Here is a 13,117-nt window from a genome sequence, read left to right on the forward strand (position 1 = left end):
ACTCAAAAAAGGTAGTTTAGAGCTAGAGCCATTCTTGAGACTCCAAAAGAATTTTAGAGTTCCAATGTTTTACTTAGAATAAAAGTCACGACGCAAAACCTTTTGAAGGATCAATACCCATTAAAGACTTTGCATTCACTAAAGCTTGAAAATAAAAAACCAACATTTTTCTCTTCCTAAATCTTTTTCAAAAAATAATGATTAGTTTTGATGCACATTGAAGTATCATGTCTTTAACAAAAAAAAAGTGTTTTAGAAAAATTATCTCTTTTACAAACCCAAGATTAATCCATACAACCCTAGTTGAGCCTTTTTTGACAGATGCCCACCAATGAAAAAAATTAAATTGTCAATGACCCCATCCACAAGCATTCTAAAAAGCAATCATTAATTTGTAAGAGATTCGAAAGTTATGTGTTTTTAATTTTTCTCATTGATTACAGAAACACTTTATATGAGGCAATTTTGTGATTACTTTGAAAATGTTTAGAGATTAGTTGAGCATTTTGTATAGAATACTAAATCATTTTTGGTAAAAAGTAAATATTATTAAAACTTTGAACAGAGATCTTTGAAAAAAATGCATTTGCATCACTTGCGTGTGCATCATGAGAAAGATATTTGATCTAAAAATAATAAAAAAAAACATTTGCATTGGCATAACCTGCATTCATATTCACATGAACATCATGAGAAAGACATTCATATTCACATCTACATCATGGAATAGATATTTACATTTGTATCATTGCATCTATATCATGAGAAAGAAATTTGTGTTTACATCATCTACATCATAACCAAGGCATTTACGCTAGCATTATAAAAAAGACATTTGCATTTGCTTCATTGCATCTGCATCATAGAAAAAGTATTTGTAGGGGTTTTCACATGAAAGGAACATTAGCATTTGCATTATGAAAAAAGTCACCTATATTTCATCAAGCATTCACATTATTGCATTGGCATTCACATCATGTGATGGAAATAGGCATTTGTATCATGATGTCATTTGTCAACAATGTAAATATTAGAAAAAAAAGAAAAAGAAAGGAAATAGAAATATTTTAAATAGTAAAAAAAAGGGAAAAAAAAAGAAAAAAATGAAACAAGAAAAAGTAGTAAGTTTTTGAGAAAAAAGTTTAAGAAGAAAAAAAAAACGAAAAAGTCTTATAGTTCGAAAGACAAGAAAATAGAAGTCTACTAAGAAAGAATGAAAGAAAACCGTTTAAAAAAAATGGCAAAAAGAGATAAGAAAGTCTATTATGAAAAAGATGAGAGAGAAATAAAAAAAGAGACAAAAATAGTTTGACAAGAAATCAAAATGCCAAAAAGGTTTGAAGAGTTGAAAGAAAAATGACCTGCAAAAGCAAGAAGGGAGGTTGTTGAAAAAATGAATGAAAAAAGATAAGATACGATACATGATGAGACTTAAGCCCATCTTAGCTAGCATCCAAATCAAACTAGGCCTAGTTTAGCTAGCATCTATGCCCAGATTAATTGGCACCCAAGCCCAGATTAGCTGGCACTTTAAACGCATATTAGTTGGCACTTTAAGCCAAGATTCGTTGGCACCTAAGCCCAAATCAATTGATACCCAAGCCTAGTCTGGTTAGTAACCAAATCAAATTAAGCCTAGTGTAGTTGGCACCTAAGCCTAGATTAGCTGGCATTCAAGCTCAAATTAGCTAGCATTTTGAGCTAAAATTGGTTGGCACCTAGACCCTGATTGGTTGGTATCCAAGCCCAGTCTAGTTGGCATCCAAATCAAACTAGGCCCAGTTTAGTTGGCACCAAAACTCAAACTAGCTAGAGCCCAAGCCCAGATTAGTTGGCACTTTAAGCCTAGATTAATTGAAGCATAAGCCCAGATCAGCTAACAGCCAAGCCTAGAGTAGTTAGCACTTTAAGCTTAAATTAGTAGGTATTTATGCCCAAAGTAGTTGGCACCTAAGCTCAGATTGGCTGGCACCTAAACCCAAATTAGCTGGCACTTTAAGCCTAGTTTAGCTGGCACCCAAACCAAACTAAGTCCAATCAAGCTGGCGCCTTTAAACTTTAAAACCTCCAGGAAAAATATTTTAAACACTTTAAATTTTTAAAGTTTTAATGCTTTTGATACTAGGAGTATTCAAAAATGTTGAGATTGTAAGACCTTCAGGCATAATCTCCAAGACTTCCAAGCAAAATATTTTAAAATTTTATAATTTCAATGCCTTTGATCGGAGGAATATTCAAAGATGTTGAGATTTATAAGACTTTCGAGCATAATCTCTAAGACTTTCGGGCAAAATATTTTAAATTTTCAAAGTTTCATTGCCTCTGATAAACCTTTAGGCATAATTTCTAAGACTTTCGGATAAAATATTTTAAATCTTCAAAGTTTCAATGCCTCTGATACGAGAAGCATTCAAAGATGTTGAAATTTGTAAGACCTCTGAGTATAATTTCTAAGACCTTTGGGTAAAACATTTTGAATTTTCAAAGTTTCAATGCCTTTGATACGAGGAGCATTCAAAGATGTTGAGATTTGTAAGACCTTCGGCATAATCTCTATGACCTCCAGGTAAAACATTTTAAATTTTCAAAGTTTTAATGCCTCTAATATGATGAGCATTCAAAAATGTTGAGATTTGTAAGACTTCTAGGCAAAACATTTTAAATTTTCAAAATTTCAATGCCTTTGATATAAGTAGCATTCAAAGATGTCGAGATTTGTAAGACCTTTGGGCATAATCTCCAAAACTTTCAAGCATAATCTGTAGGACCTCTAAGTAAAATATTTTAAATTTTTAAAGTTTTAATGCCTCTGATTGGTAGGAGTATTCAAAGATTTTGAGATTTGTAAGAATTTTAGATGTAATCTATAAGTTCTTTAGGTAGGATTCGTAAGTCTTTTGAGTTGAATCTACTTTAGTTTTGAGATTTGTAAAACCTTCGAGTGTGATCTCTTATTTTATTTTCAAAAGTTGTTCAGCTTTTGTTTAAAAAAAGTTTTTAAATTTGTTTTCAAATGGTCAAATTTACTAACAAAAATAATCAAGACAAAACAAATAAAAAAACAAATAAAAACAAAATTTTGAAAAATTTTGAATTGTTACTCTAGACAAAATTGTTGTCATGTCTTTGCCCTATTCTTGATTCTCAATAATGTATAAAGAGGGATAGCTATAGACACCCAATTGTGTCTGATCTGACTCGAATTTGTTTGATTTTTAAATTTGATTTTAACATGTCAATTTGGGCTAACTTAATTAGATTTAATTAAATTAAGCTCGTTTAGGTCTATCTCGAATTAATCATTTTCGAATGAATTTGCATAATTTAAAGTTCAACCTAATTTAATTCGGATCGATTCAGCTTTTGTTCAATTTTTATGTTTGATTCAAATAATTTAATTTGGACTAATTTGAGCGTAGTAATTAAATTAATATGTTTTGCAATTACATCATATTAATTGTTTTTGAATAATTTATATGAATTAAAATTTAGTCTGATTTAAAGCTCGAATCCTAAAGTCCAATTTGAGTCGGTCTTGGGTCAAAACTCAATCACTTGGGCTTAAAGGCCCAATAGGAACCTAAACCAAAATTTAAGGCCCAAAATTCAATCTTAGGCCCACATTAAATTTTTAAGTCCAATTTTATTTTTATTTTTAGAATTAATTGAATTAATTACAAATTACAAAAAAAATAGAGACAAAAACAACAAAGTTCAGAAAGTAACAATAGGACAGTAGGTAGTGGCCAGTAAACAATTCCCTAAACCACTACCTTGCCATCAATGTTGTAAGGGAATAGACAGTCGAAAAAACCAAAATTTCTAATCTATAGAAAAGCTTTTCTTGGTCTCTTGGTGATGAATAAAAATGAAGGGAGGAACATATAGTAAAAAGGGGTTTCATATCCATTTTCTTTATATGACAAGCCACCCTTGACCTTAGTCTCAAGCCTTTCATCCATCCCTAGTACTAGCACCAAGACCCATGCTCCAGCCCTATTCAACACATCCTTGCCTGTACCAAGCTCTAAACATCCCCAGGCTCAGTACCCCTTTCACCAGTGCATATACCAAAACATCTATCAGCCCTCTATTAAACCCAACAAGCATCAAGACCTGGCATATTACTAAACCCAGGACCAGTCCTCCTCTACACCATTTTTCACCCTGCCAGCCCCTTCTTAACACCATCCCAGAGCCCGCGCTAAACCCAAGCCTTCACTACTCACTAGACCCATCAACCCGAGCACCTAGCTCTTCTTTTGCACCATCCTAAAACCCATACCTTACTTCACACCCCATCATAAGCACCTTATCCAGACTAGTTACACACTTCCCAACCCTTAACGAGAACTCCAACCCCCTGGCACCTCGTCTTGACCATACCTTTTCACCTACACTAGACCTAAGCCCTTCTCAGCCTCAACGATCCAGCTGCACCCACACCCACACCAACACCAGCACCATACAAACCCCTGCCTCTGACCCACTAGTACCCACCACGAACGTCTACCAAAAAAACCAAAAAAATTCCCCACCTAAACACAACTGTTGACAAAAAAAAAAAAAGAAAACTAGGAAACTAGCATAGTCCTCCCCTGACGGAGGAACCACTACCGCCAAAGTCATCCTGCAAACAAAAAAAAAGATAAAAATTAGTTTAATTTTCTTTAAAGAAAAAAATCAGTTATATATATATATATATATATATAAAAGGCCATCCATGTCATTGATGTAGCATTAAAGGCATTGAGGTTGAAGATAGAGGCAATCGGGAGAGGAGAAACGACTAGGAGAAGAGGAAGGGAGGGGGTTTCAGCCAAAAAAAATGGGAAAAGGAAAAAATGAAGCGATGGACTAGCAATACCAAGTTCGGTGGGAAAAGAAAAAAAAAAATGAAGCGATGGACTAGCAATACCAAGTTCGGTGGGAAAAGAAAAAAAAGGAAGGAAGAGGAGAAAGAAAAATATAAAAAAGAATAGAAAACAATGCACGCTAAAGGTAGCAGACCTGTCGGCACTTGGGTTTTAAAGAAAAAAACCTCTATTTTGTTAAAGAGTTAGGGTAATTTTTTTAAGAAAAGAATTTTAAAATAAATTAAAAAAAGTTTATCTTATACAGAAAAAAAAGGAGAATTGGACGAGTCCACTTGACCCACATTAATCCGACTTGAATCGATACAACCCATTTAGTCGACCTGGTCTAGAGACCAGCCTTCTCCACCCTAACCTTGTTGATCCAGTCCATGGCCCATGAGAGGCCCAATCTGATTAGGCTTATTTTAGGCTACAAATCTAGATTTCATTGCTTGAAGGGTTTTGGGCCTAAATTCAAAAGTTTTGTTGGGTGTGTTTCTTTATTTAATTATGTTTTGCATTTATTTGTTTTAATGCTTATTAATATAAATTAGTAATTTAAAAATTATGTAGGAATTAATAAATAAAAACCATATGTTCTAAGAAATAAATTTGTTTATGAGAAATAATATTAATGAAAAATTTTATTGTGAAATATTAGTAAGTATATGAAAATATTTATGATGATGAGATATTAAAAAATTTCAAGTAGTGATTCTTAAAAAATTTTTAGGTGAGAATATTTTTTTTTAAATACTACCAAAGTATTAAAGTGTTTTGAAATATATTCAATAAAAAAATTTTTCATTTACTTATTTTTATTTAAAAATATATAAAAATAGTAATAAGAAAATTTTTGAAAATAATGATAAATATTAATGAATAATGAAAATTTCGATGATGAACTTTGGGAAGTCCGAGTAATGATTCTTGAGAATTCCTAGGTGAGAAAAGATTTTTAAAAATTATCAAAGTATTGTAATATTTAAAAACTCTTTTCAATATAAGAGTTTTTTTTCTTAATTTGAATAATTTTTTAAAAAAAGAATAAAAATATAAAAAATATTTATAAAGTATGCATGTTTAGGAAGTAAATTTTTTATAGATAATTATATTATTGCATAATTTTAAAGATTACATTAAAATATTATATAAAATTTTTTTTTCGAAAATGAGATTCTAAAAAAATCTGGGTATTGATTCTTTAGGAATCTCTGAGTAAGAAAATTTATTTAAAATGCCATCAATGTATTAGAGTATCTAAAATAACTCTCGATAACGATTTCTCGTTTTAGTATAAAAAATAAACTTTAGAAAATATTATTCGGTTTTAAATTATAGAAATCATGTTTTACAATCTGCTTATTAAATATAAATTTTGATGATAAATGTAAACCATCGAGGATATGATTTTTAAGAATTTTGAGTGGAGATTCTTAAGAATTCCTTAGGTGAAAAAGTTTCCATTAATATTGTCAAAGTATTGGAATATTTTTGAAAAATTTTTCAATACACAAGATTTTTATTTGTTTTCCAAAAATAGAAAAAATACTATAAAATAAATATGTTTTTGCAATAAAATTTAAGAAAATTAATTTTTAAATATCAAAATTAAGATCTTTTTGTCAAAATTGAAAGATAACATATAATTAATTGGTACTGTTTTTAACGAACATTGTGGGGGTGCTAATCCTTTCTCACGCATAACCGACTTTCGAACCCAAACTGTTTTCGCAAATCAAAAAATTATCTTTTTGATAAAATTTTAATTAATTTTAAAATATTTATTTAAAGGGTAAGTTTTAATAGGTGGCTAATCACACCTAGCCAAAAAAGATTGGTGACAACTTTTTTTTGTTTTCAAATTCGTCTAGTGGTCCCCAATACTGTTATAACATTACCTGCTGTTTGGATATATTTCTTTGAACATGCTCTATTTTTCTAGATTTATGTACTGTTTAAATTTCTAGTTCAATAAGCTGAATTTTCTCTTATGTGATGTGATTTCTTTGTTAAATTTTGTGATAAACTTGTTGATAAATGTTACCTTAGCTTAGTTCGAGTTCATTCTTTCTAAAAATTCCTAGATCTAATTTTTTTCTTCTATTGATTTAGTAAAATTATGTTGCAAATTAGTTTTTGTTTTGAGTTGTTCTTGCTATTTCTTGCAATTTCTATTAAATTTTTGTTCTTTAATTCATGCTCTCTTGTAGTTCTCTTAATTTTCTTTTAATTTTTAGTTCATGTTCATCCAATTTTATATGATTTGAATTCAGATTTCTAGTTTGATCATAGTGTTTTCAAATTTTACAATACTTTTGGTTTTAATGTTTTAGCTTAGATTTTGTAATTGTCTTTCGTTGCTTGCACTTCAAACTTGTTTCTACTTAGATCATTAATTGTTTTTGTAATTTCAAACTTGATTTCATTCAACTTGATGCAATTTAGATTTAATTTTCTTTGCTCAATTTTCAATTTTTCATACTTTGCACATTATTTTTAGTTTTTGTGTGGTATTTGAATTTTGTATTTTTGCTTCATTAATTCTCACTTCAAATATGTTTTCACTTAGATTAGGCTATTGTATTCTACCATTTACATTTTGTTTGGTTTATTTTTTTGGTATTTCTCTTAGATGGAATTTGAATAGTTAGTTAGCATTAGTTATAGTTAGTTAATTCAGTTACATTGCTTTAGTTACTATTTTTGTTTCTATTTTTGCTTGTTATTTTTAATGCCAGGTTAGAATCATATGTCAATTCATGTTTAGTTCATAGCATCCATTTTACTTATCGTTTTTGTTTTTGTTTTTGCACAATTTACTCATTTTACATATCAATGCTTTATTCGATTGTATTTTCATAGTAGTTAGTTTTCATATTTACTCTTTAATTAAACTAACTTTAAAAGGGTGTAGGGATAAAAGGTACTTAATTTAGGAAATTCTTTACCTAATCCTTGTGGGATTGATATCTTGACCTTTCGATCACTATTATTACGTGTATGGTCTGTGCTCTTACAGAATATTCGAATTAATAGACTATTAGTTCTAGATATATTTCACCTTTAAGGGTTAAAAAGGATATATCAGAGTCATGAACCACGTATTAATTAGTGAAACTTGAAAGGGGACAAAATATTAGCCTTTAGGGATAGATAGGTAAAAGTGGTTGATTGGAAGCTTGATAAGGATGCAAAAGTCATGTAGGAAAATTTTCTACCAGAATTCAAAGGGTTGCTAAAGAGATACTTGGTGAATCTAGGGATTGTGCACCATTATAAGAGGAATCTTTGTGGTGGGATGAAGATGTGAAAATGGCAATTAAAGTTAAGTAGGAGTGTTATGGGAATTTAAAGAGCAATAGGGAAAAAATGAGTTATCTAAAGTATAAGAAAACAAAAAAGGAAGTAAAAAAGGATATTCGAGATTTAAAGACTAAGATCCATGAATAATTATATAGAAAGTTAAAGAGAAGTGATGGACCAAAAAAGTTATTCAAAAAATTTCTAAGATGAGGGATAAGAAAAGTAGGGATTTTAATGGTGTAAGATGCATTAAAGTCGATGAAGAAAGAGCTTTAGTGTAGGATAAGGAGATTAAGAAGCAATGGAGAGATTATTTTAATAATCTTTTTAATAATAATTTTGAGCATAATATAGATGAGTTTAACATATTTTTTAAGGATATAAATCGTGTGTTTAAATGGAATACTAAAAGATATGAGATTAAAGAAGATTTGAAAAGGATGAAACCAAAGAAAGCTTTAGAATCAGATGGAATCCTAATTAAGGTTTGGAAATGCATGGATGAAATCGGGATATAATGGTTGACGGATCTTTTTAACAAAATTTGATGTACTTAAAATATGCTAGAGGAATAGAGGAAGAGTACTCTAATGCCTTTATACAAGAATAAAGTTGATATATAAAATTGTTTGAACTATCAAAGGATAAAGCTTTTGAGTCATACTATGAAACTTTGGGAGAAAGTAATTGAATGTAGTTTGCAACATGAGGTCATTATTTTCTAAAATCAATTTGGGTTTATGCTAGGATGCTTCATAATAGAGGAAATTCACCTATTAAGGCTTTTGTTGAAGGGTTTTATGTGAGAAAAAAAGATTTACATATAGTTTTTATTGACTTAGAGAAAAAAATGATAGAGTACTTCAAAAGGTGCTTTGGTGGGTCTTAATGAAGAAAGAAGTTCTTTTAAAATATATTAACATAGTTAAAGATATATATGAAAGAGTTGTAATGAATGTGAGGATGTTTGAGGGCTTGATTGATAGCTTTCTCATTATCTTAGAATTGCATCAAAGCCCAACATTAAGTTAATTTCTTTTTGCATTAGTTATGGCCAAGCTCATTGGACATACCTCAGATAAGATGCCATGGCGTCTATTATTTTTTGATGATATAGTAGTCTTAGTTGTTGAAACTAATGATGATTCAAAACTAAATATATGAAATATAAGTTTTATAGTCATAGAAAAACTAGTGCTAGTGTGATTAAGTTGGATGGCGAGTTAGTATCAAAATGTAGTCATTTTTAATATTTGAGATCAATTATTTAGAGTGATGTTGAGATAAAGAGGGGTGTAAATCATATGATTTAAGTAGGATAGGCGAGGTGGCGAAGTGCATTAGATTTGTTGTGTGATAGCAACATGCCTTTAAAGTTAAAGGCAAAATTATATAAAACAATTGTAAGGCCTGCATTGTTATGTGGAATTGATAATTTGACTGTTAAAAAACAACATGAGAATAAAAATAAGTATAACTAAGATGAGGATGCTTAGATGGATGTGTGATAAGGCTAAAAGAGACAAAATTAGAAAATGACGAGATTCGAAAAAAATTAGAGGTAATTAGAATTAAGGAAAAAATAAGAGAGGACTATTTAGGATGGTTTGAACATGTAGACCTATTTGTGCACTAGTTAGGAGAAATAAGTTTCTGAATTTGGGAAAGACCAACACTTCTACCGGTTGACCATGAAAGACATGGATGTAAGTAATAAGAAATGATATGAGGATTAAGGAAATACATGAAAAAGTTTTTTTTGATAAAAATGAGTGGTGTAAGAATATTCAAACTATGACCTAACATGGTTTGTTTTTTGGCCATTTATACAGTCGACTCCATAGTGATGAGATATAAAATTTAGTTTGTTATTGTTGTATATTTATTAGTATAAGTAGTTAGGATAAATAGTTAGGATTATTTGAATTTATTATTATCTAGTATATCACTTTGAAATGATAGATATTTAGTTAAGTTAGGAAACTAAATAAAATTAGTCTATAAATTGATTTTAGAATTGAGTTTGTAAATATGAAAAAATTTTAATTAAAAAAAAAACCTAAAGTTTAAGTTGACTCTAAAGAGCTATTTTCTTTCTTACTTTTTCTGGCACACAATATCTCCATTCTTGTCATCAAAATAGCTCCACGAGGGAGAGTTCATGGTTGGGGACGAATCATTTAATTAACCTACGAAAATAAGTATGCCAAGGAGAGAAAAAAAAAGGGAAAAGAACAGATACAAATGACATAAATTTTTATGTTTACACAAGTTAAACAGTTTCTCAGTTTCATTTGCTAAATCTTGCGATCATATTACTTGACAGGAAAGCAGAGCTAAAGCTGAAAATGTACCAGACAAATGGAACTCATACAAAAAACAATTAGTACACAAGTTGTGGTTCAAACTCAGCAAAATCGACAGATCCGGACTCGATTGGTTGCATCAGATATGTAGTCAGGAGCTCAGAAGCCAATGCTGCAATTAGTGGAAGCCTCTTCAAGTTCTTTAGCAACGGAATATCCTGGCTCTCCCCAGCAGCAATCAACTTTTGGTTGATCTCAACCATCCTGTCCAACCTCCTCTTGAACTCTGGATTCTCAACATCCAGTACAGCAGGGAAAATCCTTGCTGTTGTGCGGTTTGTCTGTATGGAAGGCATTTCAGATTAACAACTTAAATGGTTGCCAAAACTCTAGAGTTCAGCATATTTTGTTTGCCTAGGCCTTATAGAACCCGTTTGCTGAAACATGTGATTAGCTGCTAACTAGTAACTTCTACCAAGCTTGGGTCTTTCATGGTTTGGGAATTGCAACCCTTATACCAAGTTCTAGGGCACTTTTGTGAAGATACAGTGACCCCAGCATCACGGCTCAACAATATTGAAAATATGAACAAATGCAAGATATATAGAGTGGGATTTGATTAACTATTAATTAACCATCCTGCATAACAATGTTTCTACATAGAGCTCAATTTTTAGCATAAGCACCTGGAATGTTTCAAATTTAACCAAAATGAATTTGGAACCAGAGAAGCTAACCTCAATAATGACATGCATGTCAAATTCTTTGGTGTTGAGTCCTATGCCCTCATAGAAAGCAGTGCGCTGACAGTCGTTGAGGTACATTGTAACATACACCTGCAGAACAAAATTGTAACAATGATCGGGGAAAAACTCACACGTGCCTGATTAAAGCATTATGCATGTTCTGAGGTTTGAATTGTCTAAAGGCTTACATTAAATTAAATTGAAAGCAGTGAAGTATGACATAAATAATAAAGCTATGTGTGAGGGTATTATGTAGCAACAAAAGATTACCGAGAGGCAGAAAAATCTGGACCACAGCTTTGCCTTCCAATCATTAAGGAATTGGGGCTGTGCCTTCAGCAATGCAGAGAAGAAGTCACCATGACGGTTTTCATCCTGGCACCAGTTCTCAAAATACTTGAAAATAGGATAACATTGGTACTCGGGATTTTCTTTGAGATGTCTGTAGATGGTAATGTATCTCCAATATCCAATTTTCTCAGACAAATATGTAGCATAGAAAATGAACTTTGGCTTGAAAAATGTGTATTTCCTAGCCTTTGTCAAGAACCCAAGGTCTAATGCCAAATTGAAATCAGACAAACCCTTGTTCAGAAACCTGCAACCAATAAAATGGTAACTTAATTTGGATAAGAAGCTGTGATTTTTGTTAATGCCCACAAACGGGAGAACTATCAATGTGCATACCCGGCATGCCTGGCTTCATCCCTTGACATAAGAGAGAAAATCTCAGCGACAACTGGATTTGTTTTCTGCAGTATCAATTTGTGAAAACCTTTAGTTGAATGACCTTTTAGTTGATTAAGGAAGGAATCCTCCAAAATAGCCGAGTTAAAACAGAAAACAACAAATCGTCTAGATATTGAATTCTGGAAATGCAGGGGAAAGAAAACTATGTTTGGCAACGGATTTCAGTCATAGCAGGCCTCAACTTGATGGCTAAAGCTATTCACAGGTCATTGCAATTCAAGACCAATGGGGAGAATATCCTAATAATTATTCAAATTGCTTTTTTACTTATACATACGAGAATAACTCTTAGGCTCAGATAAGAAAAATTCCAAAAATGCAGCAATAGAAACAACTTCATGATCATCTCTAAAAAGAATATACATGAAACGAGAAAAGAGGATGTGGAAGACTAGATTATACCTTGAGCCTCCTTCCGAGTTCTTTGTAAAGGAGAAAGCCAGAGAACTCAGCAGTGCAAGACCTCTCCAAGAACTCAACGAAGATCTGTCTCAAAGGACCTTGAATCTTATCAGCAGCCTCCTTGAACTCCTTGTTCCTCACAAAGTGTGTCTGATTGTAATCAGTCTTGAACTCTTGCAGCAGTGCCTCAAATTCGGACTGGTTGAGGTTCTTGTTAATCTCAGTGTTGAAAAGGGCCTCCATCTCATCAAAGTCAGTGGTGTAAAACCTTGGCGTCAAAAGGGTCTCTTTGATTACGGTTTTGGCGGCTTTCTTGCTGCCCTTTGCGGAGGTCTTTGTTGTTGGCTGGGAAGTAGATGACATTCTGACGGTGAACTTCCCATATCGTGGGTTGCCTAACTTTGGACTACTTGGGCTGAATTTGGAGATAGGCTTCACAAGGGCCATCTCCGCTGCCATTTTTATATATTTTTTTTTATTTTTGCTGTTTCTGGCTTCTGCTCAAACTTGGTAACGAGAGTGGGGATGCGGGATAAGATGTTTGATTTATAGTCAGTTGACAGTTGATTGAATCTCATCCAACGAAATCTGTGTCTCTAAATTGAATCCTGACACGTGTAATTTGGCCTAACTGTTTATGATTACCCTATTTGTTTCTGATAATGTGTCCTCATGGCCATGGGACCTATGCGGTGTGGCTAAGGATTTGTGGTGTACCTTTCACGGAGCTGGATTTTGATTCGTAGCCCTC

The 13,117-nt window shown here is 31.9% G+C and overlaps 1 protein-coding gene across 1 annotated transcript; it reads right to left on the reverse strand.

The window, feature by feature from the left end:
- Positions 1–10,387: 10,387 nt before the first annotated feature.
- On the reverse strand, positions 10,388–12,890 carry LOC111311164 (magnesium-protoporphyrin IX monomethyl ester [oxidative] cyclase, chloroplastic). The gene is made up of 5 exons (XM_022910544.2): positions 12,367–12,890; positions 11,902–11,966; positions 11,485–11,812; positions 11,206–11,304; positions 10,388–10,809 (listed from the first exon to the last, which is right to left on the reverse strand). Exons 1-5 carry the CDS (start codon positions 12,823–12,825, stop codon positions 10,546–10,548), a joined length of 1,215 nt encoding a protein of 404 aa, XP_022766279.2. The 5' UTR covers positions 12,826–12,890; the 3' UTR covers positions 10,388–10,545.
- Between the last annotated feature and the right edge of the window lie 227 nt (positions 12,891–13,117).

The sequence above is a fragment of the Durio zibethinus genome, chromosome 1, assembly GCF_047325235.1.
Source record: "Durio zibethinus cultivar Kanyao isolate XHJ-2024 chromosome 1, ASM4732523v1, whole genome shotgun sequence".
In the NCBI taxonomy this organism is placed as follows: Eukaryota; Viridiplantae; Streptophyta; class Magnoliopsida; order Malvales; family Malvaceae; genus Durio; species Durio zibethinus.

Coding starts and splice junctions, on each gene's coding strand:
- LOC111311164 (XM_022910544.2), bottom strand. CDS start 12,825: ATGGCAGCGGAGATGGCCCTTGTGAAGCCTATCTCCAAATTCAGCCCA. Junction 11,967..12,366: donor AACTCGGAAGGAGGCTCAAG/GTATAATCTAGT, acceptor TTGATACTGCAG/AAAACAAATCCAGTTGTCGC. Junction 10,810..11,205: donor ACATGCATGTCATTATTGAG/GTTAGCTTCTCT, acceptor CCTTCCATACAG/ACAAACCGCACAACAGCAAG.